At 49.7% G+C, this 22,381-nt stretch overlaps 1 protein-coding gene across 9 annotated transcripts in view; it reads left to right on the forward strand.

The window, feature by feature from the left end:
* Positions 1–22,381, forward strand: part of ATP2B4 (ATPase plasma membrane Ca2+ transporting 4) — a 98,087-nt gene that overhangs the window by 61,314 nt on the left and 14,392 nt on the right. For all 9 annotated transcript variants that reach the window (XM_036273056.1, XM_036273052.1, XM_036273054.1 and 6 more), the window contains exons 5-18: positions 170–295; positions 692–814; positions 1,936–1,971; positions 3,559–3,720; positions 6,455–6,669; positions 7,016–7,258; positions 7,810–8,051; positions 8,982–9,213; positions 10,398–10,577; positions 11,264–11,351; positions 12,039–12,145; positions 20,509–20,700; positions 21,361–21,574; positions 22,068–22,279. In XM_036273056.1, coding sequence (XP_036128949.1) covers positions 170–295; positions 692–814; positions 1,936–1,971; positions 3,559–3,720; positions 6,455–6,669; positions 7,016–7,258; positions 7,810–8,051; positions 8,982–9,213; positions 10,398–10,577; positions 11,264–11,351; positions 12,039–12,145; positions 20,509–20,700; positions 21,361–21,574; positions 22,068–22,279 — 2,372 coding nt within the window. The remainder of the gene's footprint in view (positions 1–169; positions 296–691; positions 815–1,935; positions 1,972–3,558; positions 3,721–6,454; positions 6,670–7,015; positions 7,259–7,809; positions 8,052–8,981; positions 9,214–10,397; positions 10,578–11,263; positions 11,352–12,038; positions 12,146–20,508; positions 20,701–21,360; positions 21,575–22,067; positions 22,280–22,381) is intronic.

Raw genomic sequence — 22,381 nt, forward strand, 5'->3', positions numbered from 1 at the left:
AGTCTCATCCCAGGTTGTCAGACCTGCAGTTGTCTTTCAAAGGCTCTCCAGCTACTCCCTGGGCCCCTGCCTCGCGGTGGGGGTCTGAGATGGGCTTGGATGGTGCCCACCCTCTGCCAGGCTCTCACCTCCCCTCTTTCCCTGTTGCCCCTTCCCATCTGCACACTAGGTGACCTGCTGCCTGCAGATGGGATCCTGATCCAGGGAAATGACCTCAAGATTGACGAGAGCTCTCTGACTGGGGAGTCAGACCATGTCAAGAAGTCCTTGGAAAAAGACCCCATGTTGCTCTCAGGTACTGTGTTTGGCCACCTTAGTGTCCAATCTGCCTCCTCCCACACAGCCCGTCCACAGAGACCTGACCCAGACCCTGCTCTCTTTTCTGGCCCTGCTCCGTCTCCTTCCCCCGGGTTCAGCTGGGGCAGTGGTGTATTAGTGGGTTCAATACAAGGATACAAGGTAACCTAAAGGAAGTTCTCTGTGAAGCTAGTGCTGTAGGGGCCCTGGGAGGTCTCTGCTGGAAGGGGGGCAGGGGAGTTTGCTTGTTCTATGTTAAATGGTCCCAACTCTTGACCTTTTCCTTCTCTGCTGAGTACATCATCATCTATAGGGGAGGAAGAGAGTCTGTGTTTGCACCAGAGCATGGCTAGGTGTCAAACACAACACTCCTCTCTTCTCCTTTCTCACACAGGGACCCATGTCATGGAAGGTTCTGGTCGGATGGTAGTGACTGCTGTGGGTGTCAACTCCCAGACTGGAATCATCTTTACTCTCTTGGGGGCCAGTGAGGGAGAAGAGGAGAAGAAGAAGAAAGGTAAGGGGCTTCGGAATGAGGTTCTCTCCCCTCCTGTCCCCACGGACAAACCAGGAATCGAGGGAGCAGATGTGGCTGGATGAAGAGTGCGCGTATCCAAACACGGAGGTAAAGATGTCCTCCCTGGCTCTCCAGGGTGCTCTGATGAAAGCCTGATCCCGGCTCTAGGCTCCCAAATCAGGTTGCACTTGAGTCTCCATCCCTGTGCCTGTTGGTGGGTTGTGAAGAGGTGAGTTATAAAGCCTGCCCCCAAAGAGCTGGCCAAGAGCTCTGGTCCTAAATGCCCTCTGTGTAGTCCTCCGATCCCATCCCTTTCTTCTTCCAATATAGTGGGGGGCGGGGGCGTGAGGGCCAAGAGAAAACTGGCCAGGAGATGAAACTGGACTCCTGCTGAAACCATGGGCTGTCAGTGAGAGACTCGCTCGAGAGCGAGCCAACAGGTAACGTCCACTGTGAAGTCAGTCCTGTCCCTGCCGTTTACTTGTACTTGAAGGAAGGAAACACAGAAGGCAAATGAGGAAAAAAAGAGTAAAACCAAACCTACCACTTTCCCGAAGCATTCCTTCTTCCCTTGAAGGAGAGAAGGGCTCTACCCCTCGCACGGGGACCATCGGGCTGTTTAGTGGAGAGCAGTGGGTGGAAAGGAAACAGCCCCTCCCTCAGGAACTAGACTGCTCGTCTCTGCAGCTCCTGCAGACGAATGAGGAGGAAGCTGGCCTGGTGCTGGCCAAGCGACACGGAGACACTCTGCAGAGCCTTAGCCGGCAGGCAGAAACAGTTCAGACCTCTTGCTTCCTGACCCCCACCCCATTTCTCCAAGGGCTGTGCCTCAGGTCAGGAGCACCCTCCGAGCAGCAGGTGCTCCAGCCGAGAGCAGCTTGGGTGTGCGCGTGCACTTGACTGCGTGAGCAGTGTGGTCCATATCCCGTGGTTCCGTGAGAACCCCGAGTGAGAAGGGATGTGGGCAGAGATGCGAGTTTCTTTCACATTCCCTTCCCTGCCGTTCAGCCCCTGTGCTGTCACCCTTTCGGGGCTCTGAGCAGGACCCACAAATTGGATATCTGATCTCTTAATAGTCACCTTGGGTCTCCACCCCACTTTTTTCTTTCTTGTTTAAACAGGTAAAAAACAAGGAGTCCCTGAAAATCGCAACAAAGGTAACCTGTCCACCCACTCATTTGCCATCTCTACCTGACTACACTCAAACCAGACCTTCCCAGGCCATCTGCCTTCCCCCTTTTCCTCGCCATAAATCTGTTATCTGCTGCTGTGGCCCAGAAGCCTCATCCTGAGGAAGGTGCAGAGATTTGGGGGTGGGCGCAAGGTCCCAGTCTCAATCCAAGATGGGACAACAGCACTCTCTGCTGTGGGCTCATGGGCCCAGTCTCAAGCCAAGATGGAACAACAGCACCCTCTGCTGTTGGCTCAGGGAACCTCATGTCAAGGTTTCTCTTGGGGCGTGTGTAGGATTGATCTGTTGTTCTTCCCAGGGTGCTGAACTCTTTGCCTCATTACCCTAGGCTGGATTTAATCATCAGTTTCTGGCTTGGAAGACTTCAGGGTCCTCATGGTGGAGGGTGTTGGGGTGGGCAGTCCCTGCACCGTCCTCTTGCTAGCTTCCTCATCGATGTTCTCTTCTGGTCTGGAATCCTTCTCTGGTCTCAGGTGCTTGGAGAGAGTCTTTTCTCTGTGCCTCTCTCCCTACCTCTTTCTTTGTTCTTTCCACAGTCTGTTTTCTTCCCCCTGATCTGATGTGTGTTTCTTTTTTGGTGGCTGTGCTGACATCCGTCTCCGTCTTGTTTGTGAGTCTGACACACACAATAGAAGACAGTATCTCAGGAAGGTCATCCTATGTGAGGGGGCCAAGCTCTGCAGGGGGAAGGTGAAGAGTGTGGAAGCCAGAGAGCACTGCTCCCCCAGACAGCTCCTAGAAATCTGTTTGCTCTGCCGCCCATATCATAGTAGTCTTTAAAGATAAAGTCGTCACACTGGAGAACCAGGGCTGGACAGAAATAATTCTTTCATTGTAGGTCTCTTTAATGCTTCTTTAAAAAGCAAAATGGATTTATAGGTCTGTCTTTATCCCTTCTTTCTCTTATTCGGGGGGTCTCTCACACCAGCTTCTTCCCTCTCCCCCATAAGATTAACCCCATGTCTCACTCTGTCTCCCTACCTTTGTCAGGGGCTTCCTTCCCCTGCTGTTCAACTGATAAAAGAAGGAACAAGAGAACACCCTGTGTATGGGGTCTGTGTTTCTTCCCTGGCAGTCTGTGCAGAGAGAGAGATGGACCTTTGAACAGAGCAGATTAGGACCCTTATGCCTGGAAACATCTGCCAGGCTTCTCCTTCAGCCCCTCTCTGCAATAAAGGTTCACTATTGTAGCGCTAGATTCTAGGAAGGGCGGCTGTTGGTAACAGCCCTTGGTGGCACGACTAATCCTCTCACTAGAATAAACCTGGCCTGACGCTCTGAAATGGGGCCAAGAAGCTGCACCATCTGAGGGTATCCATACCCCAACTGCACCCCTGTTTTACCTCCAGTTGTTAGAATATTATCCCATGGCCCTAATAGAGGGTTGAAGGCAAGCACCCTGTCTGGCATGGGCTGAGGGTGGTCAGGACTGATGTCAGGGGTCCAAGGTGTATCGAGGAAGAAGACAGAAGGGTGTTTTGGTTTCCACCTGCCTGCTGCTCAGGGCTACTACCTGGCCTGCTCACCTGTCCTATTTGTGTGCACACCCTAGCAAAGACCCAGGATGGAGTGGCCCTGGAAATCCAGCCACTCAACAGCCAGGAGGGGATGGACAATGAGGAAAAGGAGAAAAAGGTGGTCAAGGTGCCCAAGAAGGAGAAGTCAGTGCTGCAGGGCAAGCTGACGCGTCTGGCTGTTCAGATCGGGAAAGCTGGTGAGTGGAGTGGGGCCTTCCGGGTGTGGTTAATCAGGGCCGGACCAGGTTCTCACTGCTTTGGTGCCTTTCTCTCCACACCACCGGCTCTGGCAGAGAAGCCAAAATCCCCGTGGCTGGTGCAGTGTCGGCAGCCGCGTCTGCCTCTGCCACCCCTTGGCCACTCCCCGGGCTTTCGGAGAGAAATGTGGTCCCATGTATAAGTGTTAAACACTGAGGTCTCTTTCATCCAAACAAATGGGAAGTTTAGAACTTATATCACAACATGGGAGATGTACATTATTAACAGAAGGGAGACTTTAATAACTGCTTACCTGTCACATGTATGGGCTTGTGACTTTCTTAAGGGCAGAGAAGGCTGCTGTTTGTTGGAGGAAGTCTCCTGACAGAATAGTAGCATCAGGTCAGACACAGAGCTGTAAATTCAAAATAAGGACCAGGAGGGAAAGGAAGCAGTGCACAGGCTGTTTCCAGAGGAGAGGTCACTGAAGGTGCTCTTGCATATAGCGGGAGGAAGTGGCTTCTCCGTGACTTGCCGCTACATCGTCTGCCCTCCACATTCTTTCAGTGGTGGGATGGGGCGAGGGTTTGGAGCAGGGAACGAAAGGAAGAGTGCTCATTCGTGGACATACCCCTCCAGGTGTGTTCTTGTAGCACTGTTTAATTCCTTCCTGACCCCACCCCTCTGTGTATGACAGTCATAGTCTCGCTTAGTACAGCCCTGTGTGTACAGTTCTCCTGGAACCTTGTTCAAGCACAGTGTCTGAGTCAGGAGGTCTGGGCGGGGCCTGCATTTCTAACAAGCCCCAGGCGCGGCCAATACCGCTGACCCACTAGGTACACGGAATAGCTGGAATCTGTGCTGTCCACAGCAGTCGCCGCTAACCCTGCTTGGCTGTTTCTAGTTAAACTGGTTAAAATGAAATACAGGTAAACATTCAGTTCATCAGTTCACACTAGCCTTATTTTGTTTGATGAATAGTGACATGTGGCTAGTGGCTACCATATTGGACAGTATGAACAGCGAACATTTTAAACATCGCAGAGAGTTCTACGAGCATTTGTCTGGCCTGTTCTTTTATACCTAGCTAATTTTAAGTACTATGAAATCTCTTGAATATAAACTATACATGGAGGATGAAATGAATTGCAGGTGCGGAATCAAGGCATTGAGCCTGGCACACCGGTTTGAAACATGGAACATACTCCACCTGACCCTTCCTGTTTCCCCTGATCCCTGTGTTGTTCTATGGGAAGTGCACGCCTCCTGATCGCTGGCCAGGCGTCTCTGTTGTTTTATGTTTCAAGCCAGCCAGGACTGGGATGAAGCACATGAGGTGGCTTGTGCCACCCTCAGAGTGATGCCTTCTTCAGTTTTGTACCCTAGGTACCTTGTTTGCCTCACCTTAGCCCTGAGCCTGATAAAGCAAAATGCAAAATATGTGTGTGTGTGTGTGTGTGTGTGTGTGTGTATATACTCATTGATCACCTCCAGCCTTGCTCATCAGGCCCTCAGGAAAAGTACCCAAATCAGACTATGGTTTAAGGCAGATATTGTGCCATAGATATAAGTACTTCTGCTCAGATACTGAGCCCAGGACAGTGGGAGCCGCCGGGCCAGTTGTTTACAGACTTTGAGCAGATTCTTCCATTTGCCTGGTGTAGGTTGACCAGCCATCCCAGTTAGCTTGGGACTGTCTCAATTTTAGAACTGAAAGTGAGAATTTTAAGACTTCTTTTCCTCCTGAGCTCTCCCACATCCCAGGAAACCGCTCAGTCTGCAAACCAGGACGATTGGTCCCCCACCAGTGTGCCTTAGTTTCCTCAGAAAGGGGATGATACTTGTCACATCTCACAGGATCGTTGTGAGGATGAGGCAAGTTAGTATATGCGAAGTGCTTGCTGAGCCATAGTAGGCACTATCTAAATATGTGCCAGTATTGTCGCCTTTTATCTATGTGAGGAGAAAGGCTGGGAGGCCCTGTGCTGGGGGCTGGTCTTGTGGGTGCCATGCTCACACCATAAGGGCATCGCTGTAACCAAGTTGAGGAATGGCCTGGCATTCTCGGGCTGCTACGGGAAAAGTCTACACTGATAAACTACTTGGAAACAGGCATGTATGGTCACTACATTGTCACTCGTGGGAAGAGGGTAGGTCTGAGATAGGATCATAGAATGCTGTTTCAAAACACCAGACCAGCCCCCTTATTTATGCATGAGGAAACAGGCCCGGACAGGGCCAAAAACCAGGCCAAAGACAGTCAAATCAGTGCAGTGCTGAGACTAGAACCTGTGTCTCTGGAATGCAAAACCTGTGTCTTTGCCCCTACACTATCGTATGCAAGCAACAGAGAATGGGTAGAGAACTTTAATATGACTTCCTGGAAGAAGCAGAGTTTTTTGTTTTTTAATATTTTTATTGATTTTTAGAAAGAGGAGAAGGGAGAGAGAGAGAGAAACATCAATGTGAGAGAGAAACATCAATCAGCTGCCTCCTGCACGCCCCCTGCTGGGGACTGAGCCCACAACCCCGGGCATGTGCCCTGGCTGGGAATCAAACCAGGACCTCTCAGTCCATGGGCCAACGCTCAATCCACTGAGCCACACAAGCCGGGTAGGAGGTCGCAGTTTTAAAAATCGGTGACAAAGGCGATATAACTGAAACCGATCCATCTCTGCCTGGGCTCCCAGGAATGCCTGGAGCCGGGATTCACGGGATTTGTTTCCTGTTCAGGTCTGATCATGTCTGCGATCACCGTTCTCATCCTGATTCTGTACTTTGTGATTGACAACTTCGTGATAAAGCGCAGGCCGTGGCTAGCCGAGTGCACCCCCATCTACATCCAGTACTTTGTCAAGTTCTTCATCATCGGTATCACTGTGCTGGTGGTGGCTGTGCCAGAGGGACTGCCACTGGCTGTCACCATTTCACTGGCCTACTCTGTGAAGGTGAGTCTACAATGATACTTCTTCCTCCTTTGGGACAGAGGTGGGCGGGGAGAGGGCCACATAGCCTTTAGTGACAGCACAGGCCATCTACCCTCTGTAGACTCTGGGCGACACCTCATAAGAGCACAGGTCCCTGGCCCCGTGGAAGACCATCATGACAGTTGCATCAGTGTTTAAATGACCTAGTGGAATCTAAAGAGGATTCACGAGAATAGTATCCTGCGTTCCTCTGTGGGACAAGAGGATGAATTATGGAGAGATGTTGGCTAGGAAATGGCCTTTGACCTATCTATTTTGGGGGAACTCAGTTGGTCCCCTCTCAAGTCTTTTCTTTTGTCCTCTGTAGAAAATGATGAAAGACAATAACCTGGTACGGCACCTAGATGCTTGTGAGACAATGGGCAATGCCACCGCCATTTGCTCTGACAAGACAGGCACGTTGACCATGAACCGCATGACTGTGGTACAAGCGTTTGTTGGAGACACCCATTACCATCAGATCCCAAGCCCTGATACCTTCGTGCCCAAGGTCCTGGACCTCATTGTCAATGGCATTTCTATCAACAGTGCCTATACCTCCAAGATCCTGGTAAGCTCTTCCTTTGGACATTCAGAATGGGCGTTTGGGGGAACACTCGTTGTCTCTGAGACAAGTCATCTCTTGTTCACGCTGCCTGAACTGCCATCCCACTTCGCCTTCCCCGCTGGTGTTTGGGGTGAAGCTAGGGAATATGCCATGGAGTAGATTGGGGGGTGGCAGCTGGGGGTGACAGGTAGGAACCCACGGCTATGAAACGCCCTCCCATTACCACGTGAAGGCAGTCCCTCGGGGAGAAACCTCACGCTGATAGAAGACCTGGGCTTATCAGGAGTCAAGTGCTCACTTTCCAGAAACGGAGAGCATGTTAGAATAAGACCCACATAGGGTAAGATCAACCCCAGGGCAGACTAAAACCAGTAACCTACATGGCCCAGGGACCCGTCACACTGACCACTGTCCGCCTGTCCTTGAGAAAAGCCAGTGCCTCCTCCCACCCCACCCCCTGGGCGCTGGGTGTTGATGCGGACGTGTTGGGGGGCGTCCTCCCCTCCCTGAGCCCCTCCCTGGCGGCGGAGTCCTCTCCAGTCGTTTCTCTCCAGCCTCCCGAGAAGGAGGGCGGCCTGCCGCGGCAGGTGGGCAACAAGACGGAGTGCGCGCTGCTGGGCTTCGTCAGCGACCTGAAGCAGGACTACCACGCGGTGCGCAGCGAGGTGCCCGAGGAGAAGCTGTACAAGGTGTACACCTTCAACTCGGTGCGCAAGTCCATGAGCACCGTCATCCAGAACCCGGGCGGCGGCTTCCGCATGTACAGCAAGGGCGCCTCGGAGATCATCTTGCGCAAGTGAGGACCCCTCCCCCCTTCTTCCCTGCAAGCTCCTCCCTCGCGAAGTCTAGGCACATGCCCTCCGCGAACCCACTGAAGGATGCACAAGCCTCCTGTTGTCTGAGCTTTTGCTTAGGCCAAGCATCGTCTTTAAGTACCTTAGGTGGCCCCGTTTATTGACTCCTCACAGTTCAGTGAGGCAGATACTGTTGTCACCCCTGTTTTACAAATGAGAAAACAGAACTACAGCGAAGTTACAGCTAACAGTAGCACAGCCAGGATTCAGATTGGAGCTTCCTAACCTGAAAACAGTAACACCTGCCCATCTCCCAGGGTCACTGTAATTAAATGATCCAGTGTATGCGAACACCTTACACGTAGCAAGCACCAGACACGTCAACTCTGTGTTTTCTTTTCCTGCTCCTTCTCAATTCTAATTACAGGGAAGTCGTATAACCTAATCAAAGTGGCTAGATTATCCACAGGTCATTAACAGTCAATCTACCTGGGTGTAGGGCCAGTGACTGAAATAACCAGTACCCCAGCTTGGCTCTGGCCACCTCTGTCAATGAACACATTCTTGTTGAGCACACCCTATCCACTGAGCACTATTCTAGACACCGAGGATGGAAACTGTCTGTCTGTCTGTCTGTCTTTGAGAAGTTCACAAGAGCAGGTAGTCCAGAAGTGACTCTTGGCACTGCTTTGCACAGGAGTAGGAACAGATGCCACAGAATGACCAGCTCTGCCTCTGCCTGCCTGTCTTAGGCCACCCCAGCTGGGGCCACCCCCCCTTAGAAGCAGGGACCCAGCTGGGCGGTGGATAGAGATCTCTGGCCATGGGACAGTGTTTTTAGAAGCCATGCAGGCTTGCCAGAACGTCTAGGAACGACTGTGGAGACCCCCTGGGGGGAGGGGCGGCTGCTTTCTGACTGTGCACCTCCCCAGGTGCAATCGAATCCTGGACAAGAAAGGAGAAGCCGTGCCCTTCAAGAATAAGGACCGAGATGAGATGGTGCGCACCGTCATTGAGCCCATGGCCAGCGAGGGACTCCGGACTATCTGCTTAGCTTATCGAGATTTCAATGACGTCGAGCCCCCGTGGGACAATGAGAGCGAAATCCTCACTGAACTGACCTGCATCGCCGTGGTGGGCATCGAGGACCCTGTGCGCCCAGAGGTGAGACTCTGGGTTGGAGAAAGGGCAAGACACATGAGTGGAAGTCTCCCAGCAGCCCCTGGCCCGCACACAGGCCCAGTGTGACCTATTGGGAAGGCACCAGCAGTCATGGGAATGAGGGTACTGGTTCTGCTTCTGGCGCTGACCCCCACAAGTTACCCAGTGCTTCTAGCTGCTTCTGTGTGTTCAGCTTTGCAGAGGCCTGAACGGGTGGAAGGTGCCATTCCTACGGTTAATGCTGTCTGGGGGTGAGAAGCATAGGTTTCACCAGGCTTATCATCGGGGTCTTTTTTTTCTTTCAATCCTCACCTGAGCATATTTTTTTCCATTGAATTTTAAAGAGGGTGGAAGGGAAGGAGGGTGGAAATAAAGGAGGGGGAGAGAAACATCAATGTGAGAGAGACACATCCATCGGTTGCCTCCCCCATGTACCCCAACTGGGGTCAGGGATCAACCTGCAACCCAGGTATGTGCCCTTGATGGGGAATCAAACCCACAGCCCTTCTGTGCGTGGGCTGATACGCTATCCACTGAGCCACACCAGCTGGGGCATATCAGCCAGTTCTTAAGAACGGTCAGGAGGCTGAGTTAACCAGGGCATCAGCTTTCTCTTTAACTTCCTTCATTTCAACATTTTATTGACCCCCCACTTCACCCCAAAATAGCTGAACACTATTTCCGACACTAGGAAATTGAAAAGTCTCTGCTTCTTAGAAGTTCAGGCAGACAGACTATCAATGATCAAGACCCAAAAGCATGAAAGGGTGGGTATCATGCGTTTGGGAACCTACAAAGCATTGATATGGTTGGAGCGTGGGCCAGGGAGGGTAGAGAGTGGTGAAAACTTCTGCTAGAAAGGAAGACAGTGGCCACATCACAGAAGGCCGTATGTGCCCTGCTAAGGAGTCCAGACTGTAAGCAGGAGAGTAAGCTTTTACACCTGGTCCTGAAGCAAGTTCCCCTCAACTCATGGTGCAGTGAGGCCGACTCTGAAGTGAGTACCATGGGTAGGGCAGAAGCGAGGTGGCACCAAGCAATGTAAAAGTGACCAAACTTAGCCTGTACCCCATGGCACTGCTTGTAGGGTGCCTCTCGCCCGTGCACAGTGAAGGAACAGCGAACAGGGGCTGCCCACCACATCACCAGCCCCAGCTTCTCCTGTCCTCTTGCCGCACCCTGCACAGGTACCAGACGCCATCGCCAAGTGCAAACGAGCTGGCATTACTGTCCGAATGGTGACAGGAGACAACATCAACACAGCCCGGGCCATTGCCACCAAGTGCGGCATCTTGACGCCTGGGGATGACTTCCTGTGCCTGGAAGGCAAAGAATTCAACCGACTCATCCGCAACGAGAAGGGCGAGGTGGGTCCCGGTGAGAGGCAGCGGGGCCTCCCTGGGCAAGGGAGGGCCAGGTCTGGAGTAAGACATCTGTGGGCGACAGTGGGCGCGTTTTAATCTAAAGTCTGTTCGCGGTGAAGCACCCCCTCCACCAGAGCTGCTCAGGTGGTCAAAGTAAGAGCCTTCTTCTCATGCTCTCCGTCCCCACGCTGGCTTCTGAGACAGTGCCCTCTCCTTCCGCCTGTTTTTTCAGTCGTGGGATGATTTTGTGCTGACTTCCCTCTACCTCATTGGTCCTGTCACTGCCCTGTGACCAGCAGTCACAGGTTTGTAGGAGGACGTGGTCTGGGTGCGGAGCAGACCAAAGCTTCCTGGTCTGTGTAGAGATCAGACCTAAGACCTCAGAGGCACCCCTTTCGCTCCCTGAGCCAACAGCTATCCGGGCTCCCCTCCTGCCAAGGGTCTAGGAGATAGGGCGTCAGCTCCAAGGCAGGGGGTTGGAAGAGAGCGAAGACAAGCAGGGCCCTGAGTGGTCACCGTCCGTGGACCCGCCCTTGGGGATGGAGTGGGCTGCTTCACCCGCCCTGGAGGCCAGCACGCTCCCCTGGCGTGGAGTACCAGGCCTCCCAGCAGCTCGGAGTGGAAAAGGAAGGTTTTCCTGGGTGGCTGTTCCGAGCTTGACTGACCCACGTGTGGTCTGGTGTCTGCAGGTAGAGCAGGAAAAGCTGGACAAGGTCTGGCCGAAGCTTCGAGTGCTGGCACGATCTTCCCCCACTGACAAGCACACGCTGGTGAAAGGTGAGATCGGTTCCTGGACAGGTGGCTGGGGTGCAGGAGGACAGGCCAGGGCGGGGACCCCTCAGCTCCACAAGCCAAAGCAACTTTGCTGCCCTGAATCGGGTGGTCCTGGGAGAGCTCTTTGGCTCATGGGGGAGAACATACAGTTTAGCAAAGAGCTGAGCCCCTGGTGGGCATAAGACATAAGTAATAATACGAGAATAAACTGTTTCACGGACTCACAACTGTAAGCCTACTTTTGCCCACCCTGTATGTTGTTGGCCAACACGACTATGAACTTAGGCGGGGGAGGTGGAACTATTTCCATTTTGCAAATAACTAAGTTTGAGGCTGGAAGGACAAGGGACGCACCCAGATTGCCCAGCCGGTAAGTGGAAGTGGTGCGGTTTGACCCCAGGTCTCCGCCTGCAGATCATGTGGTGCTTTCGGACCAGCTAATAGCCCCCTGAGGGCCCCAGATGGTGTCTGGCCAGGACAGACTTTCTTTGCTGAGTGCTACCCATGAAACAATGTCCTGCCCTGGGGTGACCGTACAGAGCCTCCAGCAGAGGGAAGAAAGGAGGCAGTAGGAGGGAGGGGAGGGCAGGGATCAGGGAACACTAGTAAAGCACCTTGTGTGGGAACCAGCTTGCCAAATGGCCTCCGATGGCACATGTGGGCTGACTGAGGTGTGTCTGTTTCTCCCAGGCATCATTGACAGCACTATTGGGGACCAGCGGCAGGTGGTGGCTGTCACTGGCGATGGCACAAACGATGGGCCAGCTCTGAAGAAAGCAGATGTTGGTTTTGCCATGGTAAGCAGCTGGGCACCATGTCTGTCCGACTGGAGGCTGCCTTCCCCATCCGGAAGCCAGGACGGGCTTCCTGTCCCCGCACATCACACTCCGCTCTTTGCTCTGACTCCGTCCCTCCTGCCTACGCAGCCAGTGACATGTGTGCCCATGGGGAGCCATCGGGGATGAAGGGCAGGTGGCAGAGCAAGTGAGTCAGGAAGCACCCTCACCCAGGAGAACGAGACTGGTGCAAACGTGCCCGTGGACATGGTAACGTGCCCCGTCGAGGCACACTGTAGAACACGCGTGTCCTGGACGGAATGTGAACCCCGTGGCCAGCACTGTTCGTCACTCTGCTTTCCACTTGGGAGACAGGAGCATCAGAACCACTTGGAAAGTTCACTTACAGTCACGTATCCCAAGGTTCCACAGTTGGATATCTTGATGCGTTGACATCTGGGGTGGGTCCCAGAAATACTTGTTGATTCTGATGTTCAGGGACATGTTGGGGATCTTTAAGCAGTGAAGGAGATCCAAGAAGTAATCTGTCTTTAGGGTGCTCTGTTTAACAACAACAACAGCAAAAAAGTGTTTGCCCTAGGAGATTGAAGAATATACTAAATAGAGAGAATTGTCTGATCAATCTCCCTGCACCTGTCCCCCAGCATCAGTTACCAGCATTTGGCCCATGTTGTTTCACTAACCCCTCACCACCACCCCTGCACCACATGCCTTCCATCTCCAGTTGAATCATTCTGAAGCAAATCCAAGACATCACGTCATTTCATCCACGCACAAAAGTCAGTGTGTGTCCCGGAAAGATAGGTATGTATCAGTAAAATATATTTACAAGAATCATAATAGCATCATCTCATTTTTAAAAAGTGCTTTCTTGCTACACCTAGTCAGTTCACATTTCCCCAAATGCTTCATAAATACTGTTTTCACAATTGGTCCAAATAAGATCTATCCACTGCAGTTGTTTGATAGGTCTCTTAACTATCTTCATCTATAGCAGCAGGTCTTAAAGTGGGCTCCTCCTTCCAGGTGTACCTGGAAACGCACAGAAATGCAGATTGTCGGGCCCCGTTTCAGCTCTGCTCGGTCAGAAAGCTTGGAGTTGGGGCCCAGCAATAGGCCCTCAGTGATTCAGACACACCCTCAGGTTTGAGAACCACTGATCCCATAGGATCCCTGTGTCGAGTCCCCAAGACCACCCTTGACATTTGTGGGTTCACTAGAAGGACTCACAGGACTCGGAGTATAGCTGTACTCATGGCTAAAATTCAGTACATTGGTACAGTAAGGATACAGTAATGGGGACAGTCACAGGCAGTCAGGGATCCGCGTGCAGGCTTCCGTATGCTCTCTCCCAAGTGAGTGGTCACACCAAGCACGCGTTCCCCCAGCAACGAAAACGCAGCAGCACATGGGATCTTTCTGCCCAGAGAAGCCCAGCAGAGACTCAGCACCCACTGTGATTTCAGACTCCCAAAGGGGAAGCAGGTGCTCAGAAACCATATTGTTTGGGCACAATGAACCACTAATTAATTTTCAGTTAATTGTTGACCGGGAGCTGTCTGAGAGCCAAGTTTCCAGCTGCCAACCTAGCAAACAGGCCTTTCTAAGGACAGCAGTCTCCGGCTGCTGTGTTAACTCTTCTCTGCACAATTCCCTCCCATCTTTTTCTTCCAGCTGTTTAGTTGAAGGACCCAGTTTGTTTGTCTACATAGAATATCTTACAGTGTGGATTTTGTTGATTTTTAGCCCTGTAGTGTCCTTTAACATGTTCTTTTGTTCCGCCCTAGCCAGTTTGGCTCAACAGTTAGAATGTCGGCCTGTGGACCAAAGAGTCCCGAGTTCGATTCCAGCCAAGGGCATGTACCTCGGTTACAGTTTGTCCCCGCCCCCGGTTGGGGATGTGTGGGTAGCAATCAGTCAATGTGCCTCTCTCACATTGATGTTTCTCTCTCTCTCTTTCTCTCCCCCTCCCTTCCTCCCACTCTATCTGAAGATAAATGTAAAAATATCCTCGGGTGAGGATTGAAGAAAAAAAAAGAAAACTTCCAAAACATGTTCTTTTGTTCCTTATATTGGCTATAAACTAGTAATTCATTGTAGAAGCAAACAGATTGGATCATTAGGGCTACAAAATGATGTTCTGGTTCTCTTTTCTTATTAATTTGAATATTCTAGAAAAAGAAATATTCCCTCATCAATTCTTTGGTTACTCTGAAGTTCACCTCCTGCATGAAAGGTTAAATGCTTGATTCTTTTTCTTTATTCACCAGTTTTAAAAATAATTAGTTGACTTTCAGGGATCCTCCAAAGGTGACCAGGAATTGTTTATTTTTTTAATTCATGCCGGCAACCCCAAATGTGCCCTGACAGGGAACTGAGTTGGCAATCTTTTGGTGCATGAGACAATACCCAACCAACTGAGCCACACCGGCCAGGGCCCTACTGAGTGATTTTTTATAGAACCCCCTGTATCTAATAGCTTCCTTGCTTTCTTATATGATAAGATGTTTCAGAGGAATCACGTGTACTTCTTGTCCTGGATCTGGAACCATCCATCTAGTTCTCAAAGGAGCCCGGCTTCATGTCAGTGAAAAGTGGTATTTAGGGAACACAATCTAAGTGTCAGGATGTTCCTTACTACTGAGCAAATTATTGTTTCTAGGCCTTATCAGTGGACAAAGCTAGGAAATATGGCTCATGTTTCTTTTGTGTTTCTGTGTTTTAAAGTAAAATACTTTGTGGATTCATATTGGTATTTCAAACTCAAATGTATAGTTATAGAGCTTTAACTTCCTAATTTTATTTAACTTTCCTTAGTTTTTAAATCTTTATTGTTGAGAATATTACAGATGCCCCCCTTCTTTTTTTTTTTTTTTTTGAGGATTTTAGCATTTATGTTCACTATAATTTTGGCCTATAATTTTCTTTCTTTATAGTGTCTTTATCTGGTTTTGGAATTAGGATAATGCTAGCCTCATAAAAAGAGCTTAGAAGTCTTCCTTCATCTTGAATTTCTAAAAATAGTTTGAAGAAGATAGGTGTTAGTTCTTCTTTGGATTTTTGGTGAAATTTCCCTGTGAAGCCATCTGGTCCAGGATTTTTGTTTGCTGGGAGTTTTTTTTGTTTTGTTTTTTACAGCTTTAATTTTGTTGTTATTGAATCTGTTCAGGTTTTCTGATTCTTCCTGATTGAGTTTTAGAAAATTGTATGTTTCTAGGGATTTTTTTATTTCTTCCATGTTGTCCAATTTGTTAGCATATAGTTTGTTCATAGTATTTTCTTACAATCCTTTGTATTTCTGTGGTATGTTGTTATATTACCTCTTTCATTTCATTTCTCTTTTTTTGTTTCTTAATGAGTCTGGTTAAAGGTTCATCAATCTTGTTCTTGAGTAAATAACCATTACTTTGAACTCTATATCTGATAAATTGCTTACATCATTTAGGCCTTTTTCTGGAGTTTCCTCCTTTTCCTTTATTTGGGGGTTATTTCTTTGTCTCCCCATTTTAGTTGTCTCTTTGTGTTTGTATCTGTTTTAGATATACTTGCTATGACTCCCACTCTTTGTGTAGTGGGTTTTTGTAGTAAATGTTCTGTGGGACCCAGTGGTGTGGTCTCCTTGTACCACTGAGCTGTATGCTCTAGTAGTGACCCTTTTGTAGGTTATTTGGGCTCTCCTATAGATAGTGGGAAAAGAGAACACAAATTGTAAACAAAAAAAGAAAGAGAGAAAAATATAATATTGCTAATAGTAAAATAAAAATATGAATAGGATACTGGAAGAGAAAGGGGGAACAAAAAATATTCTGAGAGGAAAGAAGGGAGAGCAAAAAGTAAGAGTAGCGAGTAGAAGAGGAGAGCAGTAAAGTAAGGCAAGAAGACAGGGAAAGACAGAAAAATGTTATTCAGAGGCCAACAGAAGAGAAAGAAAGGTAAAGCAAAAAAAAAAAAAAAAAAAAGAATGGGAAAGAAAAAGGGGGGACAAAGATAAAGGACTGGAAGGAGGCCAATAATGACTGAAACAGGAGAGAAGAGCAAAATCTTAACAATAGTAATATCAAACCAATAAAGCAGAAAAGAAATATAGAAAATATTGTAAAAAGAACAAAAAACAAACAAACAAACATTTTAAAGCCAGCTAAGTGAAGTCTGTCTGGGCAGCTTGTGTTGTATGAGGCTCACTGTTTTGTATGATTTCAGGCCTCCTGGGAGGTGCTTTAGTGTCAGCCAGTGTCAGGAGCTGGCCAGGTTTGGCTCTGGGCATCCTGTTGTAGCTGTGGTCAGTCTGGGGCTCTCTGAGGACTGCCTCCACCTGCCAGCTCCCCGCCTTCCCCTGAGGTTGCCTGGTCTTCCTCCAGTGTCTCCTCCTAAGAGAGTCTTCAGGGTGGAGCCAGGCTAGTGTAGCTAGGGCTAGTAGGCCCCCTGCTTAGAGATTATGCTGTCAGGCACTAACGAGGGGAAATTAATCTCTGCTTCAAAGCCAAACTCCTCAGTCTCTATCTTCCAACTCTAGTTCCCCCCTAGGGTTCCCTGGTGCAGGTTCAGGTTGGATACAACCTACTGCCTTTTCTGCAGAAATTTCAACTGCCCTGGGCTTAGTGGGATTGATCCTAGTCTCTGGTAGTAAGCATGTTGCCCGCCCAGAGAGGGACTAAGCATTTTCTCCTAGTCCCAGACAATAGTCTCTGAGGCTCTTACTCTTAGAATAACCTCCTCTGAGCTGTTCTCTCTATCCCCACAGAACAGCGCCCTGCAGGAGTATTGGGGCTTCAGAGCGCTGATCCACATCCTTTCCTGTTGGGGGTGGTGTTCCCAGCCTGCAGGAGGGGTAGACATGCTCCACCCCTCGTTCTCAGGACCGGCTGGCTGAACTCTCAGGGTGCCTGGATCAGCCTCCCACGATGCAGGCACAAAGCCCAGCTCTGTCTCCCCAACACAAGCCTTCCCTGGGGGGTGCCGTTCAAAAATCAAAACAAAACAAAACAAAAAACTGCTTTGTGAGGCCCGGCACCCCTGTGCCACAGGTCCAAGCAGAAGGGGTAACAAAGTCAGCCCCATGCAGGATCCTATCCCCGCAGAGCTGGTCTCAGTAAAGCTGGGCCAAGAGACCCAGCTCCTCTCGCATTCCCAGCTCTCCTCAGTGTGGGCCACAGATCCCCCATCTGCCCTGTCACCAGCTCCACGGGTAGGGGAATGGGTCCCAGTCCTGTTCTGGGTGTGGGAGCATCCTCTGCCCCTTCCACACCCCACACGACCCAGTTACTGTCTGGGGCTCTGTACACCTTTCAGGAAAACAGAGGGTCCCTTTAAGTCACTGCTGGGTGCGGCCCTCAGGCCCCTTTCTATTCCGGAGCCACACACCGCAGCCAGCGCAGCCTTTCCAGCGGTCAGAGCCCGGGGCGAATCTGTTCCGATGGATCCGGTGCCATTAGGTGCTCACTGGGGAGGTTCAGACCCAGCCTCCCAGGCACATCAAGTCGCCCCTGGACCCCTCTGCCCAATGCCACACGGGCTCTCCTTCCAGTCTCTGCTGTTCAGGGTGTGGGATCCCTGCGTGGGATGGAGCCCACACTCCCACAGGAAGGGAGCTTTGCAGCCAGTATCACTTGGGCCTCTGAGCTGAGCACCAGCTCCAGGGTCTCCCTCTTTCCACGAAGATGTCCTCTCTCTTACCAGGCTCCATGGTGTTTCTTCAGTGCTCCTTAGACGACATGTGTCCAGCTTTATTTCTCTTGTGTTTTTAAGCCGATTGTGCAGTATTTTAGCTGTAAGTTTAGTCCACGGCTGGGAGCAAGGGCATTCAGCCTTCTGTTACACCACAGCCATCTTCAACTTTCCTGATTTTTTATTTATTTCTTACACTGAAAATTTTTATTCCTAAGGATATTAACATAATTATTTCCTTTATTCAAAAATATATGTAATCGTTTTTAAAGAGCAACACTAATATAATTACTAAAAGCAGTTAAAGGTTTTTCTTTGTTTAATCCTCACCCGAGGACATGTTTCCATTTTTTGTTAAGATAGAGTGGGAGGGAGAGAGAGAGAGAGAGAGAGAAACTTCGACGTGAAAGGGACACATTGAGTGGTTGCCACTCGCACAGCCCAACCAGGGCCGGGGACAAACTGCAACCAAGATACATGCCCTTAGTGGGAACCGAACCCTGATCTCTCTGGACCACAGGCCAACGCTCTAACTACTGAGCAAAACCAGCCAGGACAGGTTTTTCTCATAGTTCATATTATTTGGGACATTTTTCTTTGTGTGATTGTGCTACGAACTGATTGGACCAGTTCATTTACATCATGTTGCTTTCCAATTTAGAGATTGGTACACACACACACACACATACATATATATATATAATTTTTATTAAATGGTAAATGAAATATGGTCCTTTTTTTTTTAATCCTCACCTGAAGGCATATTTTTTACTGATTTTAGAGAGAGAGGAAGCAAAAGAGAAAAAACAGTGATTGGTTGCCTCTCACACGCGCCCCAACCTGGGACCGAACCTACAACCTAGGCATGTGTCCTGACTGGAAATCGAACCCGTGACCCTTCAGTGCACTGGGCAACATGCTAACCAACCGAGCCAGACCAGCCAGGGCTAGAGATTGCTTTTTAAACTTAATTTTGTTTTATACTTGTATAAAGCAGTTATATAGTTCCAAAGTCAAAGATAGAAAACAAGGTCTGTTGTTCATAGAAATCTAGCTTTTATTCCTATTACCTCCACCCTGTTGCCTACCCCTTCACCCCACAGGTAACTTATTTCTTTAGTTATTGGATTATCCTTCTCACCCTCGTAGATAAGTGATACTTATCATAATACTGTCTGTTAATATTATATATACATACTATGCACTCTCTTTTCCATTTTGCTGTTTTCACTTAGCGACATCACTGGGAGATTATTTCATGGTAGTAGTATAGAGAGATTCCTCCTTTCTTCTCCTTCTCATTTTACAGTGCACGGTACAGCATTGTGTGGATGTATTAGAGAACTCTTTAATGGGGACACTGAATTGTATAGTCTAACAGATATTCATTTGTTGCTATCTGGATAGAAAAATAATAGTACCAGGTAAAGAGAACCAATGATCTATTAATGCAAGCCAAGTTAACAAAGAAGTTCCTCTGGGTCACAGACGTCGCACACATGGACTAGGAGTATGGGCTGGGCTGTTAGGGACAACTATGCAAAGCAAGTAGAGCTTAATCGAGTGGAACCTTGAAGGTAGGTAGGATTTAAGTAGATGAGAGAAGAGGATGTTCCAGACTTGGGGGAATGATGTAAGTGGAGCCTGGGCTCTAAAGGTGAGTGAGGGGTACAGGGGATAGTGAACAAACTGGTGGGTGAGAGCAGGTTGGACAGTGCCTCAGGGTTCGCTTACGGAGGGTTCTGACGGCCAGACTAGAAAGTTCACTGTTTCTAAAGCACAGCTTTCAATGCCTGATGTGTCAACGCCTTCAGTGGTTTCCAGGTGGTAGGTTTTGAACAAGGGTGAGATTTCTGATCTGTGCTGCTGGACTACTACTTAAAGCTGGGGGAGATAAGGACTTAAATGAGGTACTGGCAGCGGCAAACAAAGCTTAATTATTTGGAAGTGGCATAGATAGGACTTGTTCCCTATCTTTTATTTCCAAGGTGGGGGAGTAGGAGGGAAGAGAGAAAGGCTGGTGTGGCTCAGTGGTTGAGCGTGAACCCAGGCACCAAGAGGTCGCTGGTTCGATTCCCAGTCAGGGCACAAGCCCAGGTTGTGGGCCCAGTCCCCAGTGGGGGGGAGGGGCATCCAGGAGGTGGCCAATCAGTGTTCTCTCTCATCAGTGTTTCTATCTCTCCTTCTCTCTTTTTCTCTCTCTAGAATCAATAAAGAAGAAATTGTTTTTTAAAATGATGGCTGTAGCCCTGACTGGGTAGCTCAGTTGCTGGAGTGTCACCCCAATACCCCAAGGTTGCTGGTCCAATCCCCAGTCAGGGCACATACAAGAATCAACCAATGAATGCATAAATAAGTGGAACAACAAATCTTTCTCTCTCTCTCTCTCCCTCCTTCTCTCTAAAATCAATAAATTAAAATTTTTTATAAAATAACTATAATTTGCAAACTGGGTTCAGGAGTAAGATGGCAGCATCAGACCCCAGCCCTCCTTTCTGTAAAGTGATGGTGACACCTTTTCCCTTCATTTCCTTTGGGAAAGAGAACTCGGGTCTTCAGTATTTGTGTGGCTAGTGTGCCCTCTAGTGTTAGACTCCTTAGGAAGCTTCTTGGAGGTCAGGAAGCGGAGCCTGGGTTCAGAATACTGGTGAGCTCCGCTTTATCCAGTTTCTCCGTTTTCCTTTCCCTTCCTCTCTCAGGGCATCGCGGGCACAGACGTGGCCAAGGAGGCATCCGACATCATCCTAACAGATGACAACTTTACCAGCATTGTGAAGGCGGTGATGTGGGGACGAAACGTCTACGACAGTATCTCCAAGTTCCTGCAGTTCCAGCTCACTGTCAACGTGGTGGCCGTGATTGTGGCCTTCACCGGAGCCTGCATCACTGAGGTGAAGCGGGTGTATGTGGAGGGGCCTGAAATGGGAGAGGTGGGCAGGGGCTAAGAAACGGGGAGTGCCCTGGCCGGTGCGGCTCAGTTGGTTGAGCGTCCTCCCATGCACCAAAAGGTCGCCAGTTTGATTCCTGGTCAGGGCACATGCCCGGGTTGCAGGCTCGATCACCAGTAGGGGGCATACAGGAGGCAGCCAATCAATGTTTCTCTCTCCCTCTCCCTTTCTCTCTCTCTAAAATCAACAAAGAAACTTTTTTTTTTTAAAGAAAGAAACATGGGCAATGGGGTACAGTATGTCTACTGGGGAGTGAGGACAATTTCCCCGGTTGTTGGGGCAGGAGTTAGCTCTACGTGGTCTACTCTCTGCATCTGCTCATGTGGGATGGTGATAATTTATCTGCTTATTTAGCACATACATGTCAGTCACTGTGGTGGGCACTTGCAAAGTATGTATATTATCCTCATTTTAAAGGTGAGGAACCCAGGGTTCAAGGAGGTTAAGTATCTTTCTCAAGGTCACTGAGCTAATAAGTGGCCAGACCCTAAGTCTAGGTGGATAACAGGAGCTAGGCCATCTCAAGGACAAAGGTGAGGCTGACGAGCGAGGTGAGGGTGGTGTCCGAGGAGAGCTAAAAGGACTGGTTCTTCTTCCCACCAGGATTCCCCACTGAAAGCTGTGCAGATGCTGTGGGTTAATCTAATCATGGACACATTTGCCTCATTGGCCCTGGCCACAGAGCCTCCCACAGACTCTTTGCTGAAGCGCCGCCCCTATGGCCGAAATAAGCCTCTGATCTCACGGACTATGATGAAGAACATCCTGGGCCATGCCATCTACCAGCTCACGGTCATCTTTTTCCTTGTCTTTGCCGGTGAGCCAGGTGTGGGGGTGGGGGCGCGGAGAACGCTCGAGGAGAGGGGCAGAAGGGGGCAAGACTAGGAGTGGCCACAGCTGCGCTCACTGAGTGTGTGTCCTCGGTGCCCTACGGGGCGCGTTATGCTTATTTCTGTACTTCTGTTAAGAATTTCGTTTCACCTCTTTTCATAGATTATAAAACGAAAGCACAGGTCACATAATAGTGGTGCTGACATTGAAGCCTAGTCTGCCCGACTCAAGTGCACGTAGCTTTATGGCCGTGCTGCACCACAAGAAGATAAAGATCGACGGAGCAAGCCGAGAGAGGGTCAGATGTGTTGAGATCAGGGCTAACATTTAAAACATTTCATCATCAGCATAGAGTACTGACCAGTTCGAATGGACACCAGCCATCAGCAGCCAGGGTGGCCGCACCAGTGTGTTCTGACTCAGCCCGAGCACTCACTGAGATCATACTTAACCCCCAGAGCTTCCCCTCTCTCCCCCAGGTGAGAAATTCTTTGACATCGACAGTGGGAGGAACGCACCCCTACATTCCCCACCCAGCCAGCACTACACCATTGTCTTCAACACGTTCGTGCTGATGCAGCTCTTCAATGAAATCAACTCACGCAAGATCCATGGGGAGAGGAACGTCTTCGCAGGCATCTTCCGCAATCTCATCTTCTGCTCTGTGGTTCTGGGCACATTCATTGGCCAGGTGAGAGTCTAGCTGGAGCTAGGAGCCAGGGCTCCCACGGGCCTAGGTAAAGGAGTGAGGGAGGAACGTGGACTTGGGCTGTGGGGCCTTGGGCCCTCTGTT

Source organism: Molossus molossus, unplaced genomic scaffold, assembly GCF_014108415.1.
Source record: "Molossus molossus isolate mMolMol1 unplaced genomic scaffold, mMolMol1.p scaffold_m16_p_20, whole genome shotgun sequence".
Lineage (NCBI taxonomy): Eukaryota > Metazoa > Chordata > Mammalia > Chiroptera > Molossidae > Molossus > Molossus molossus.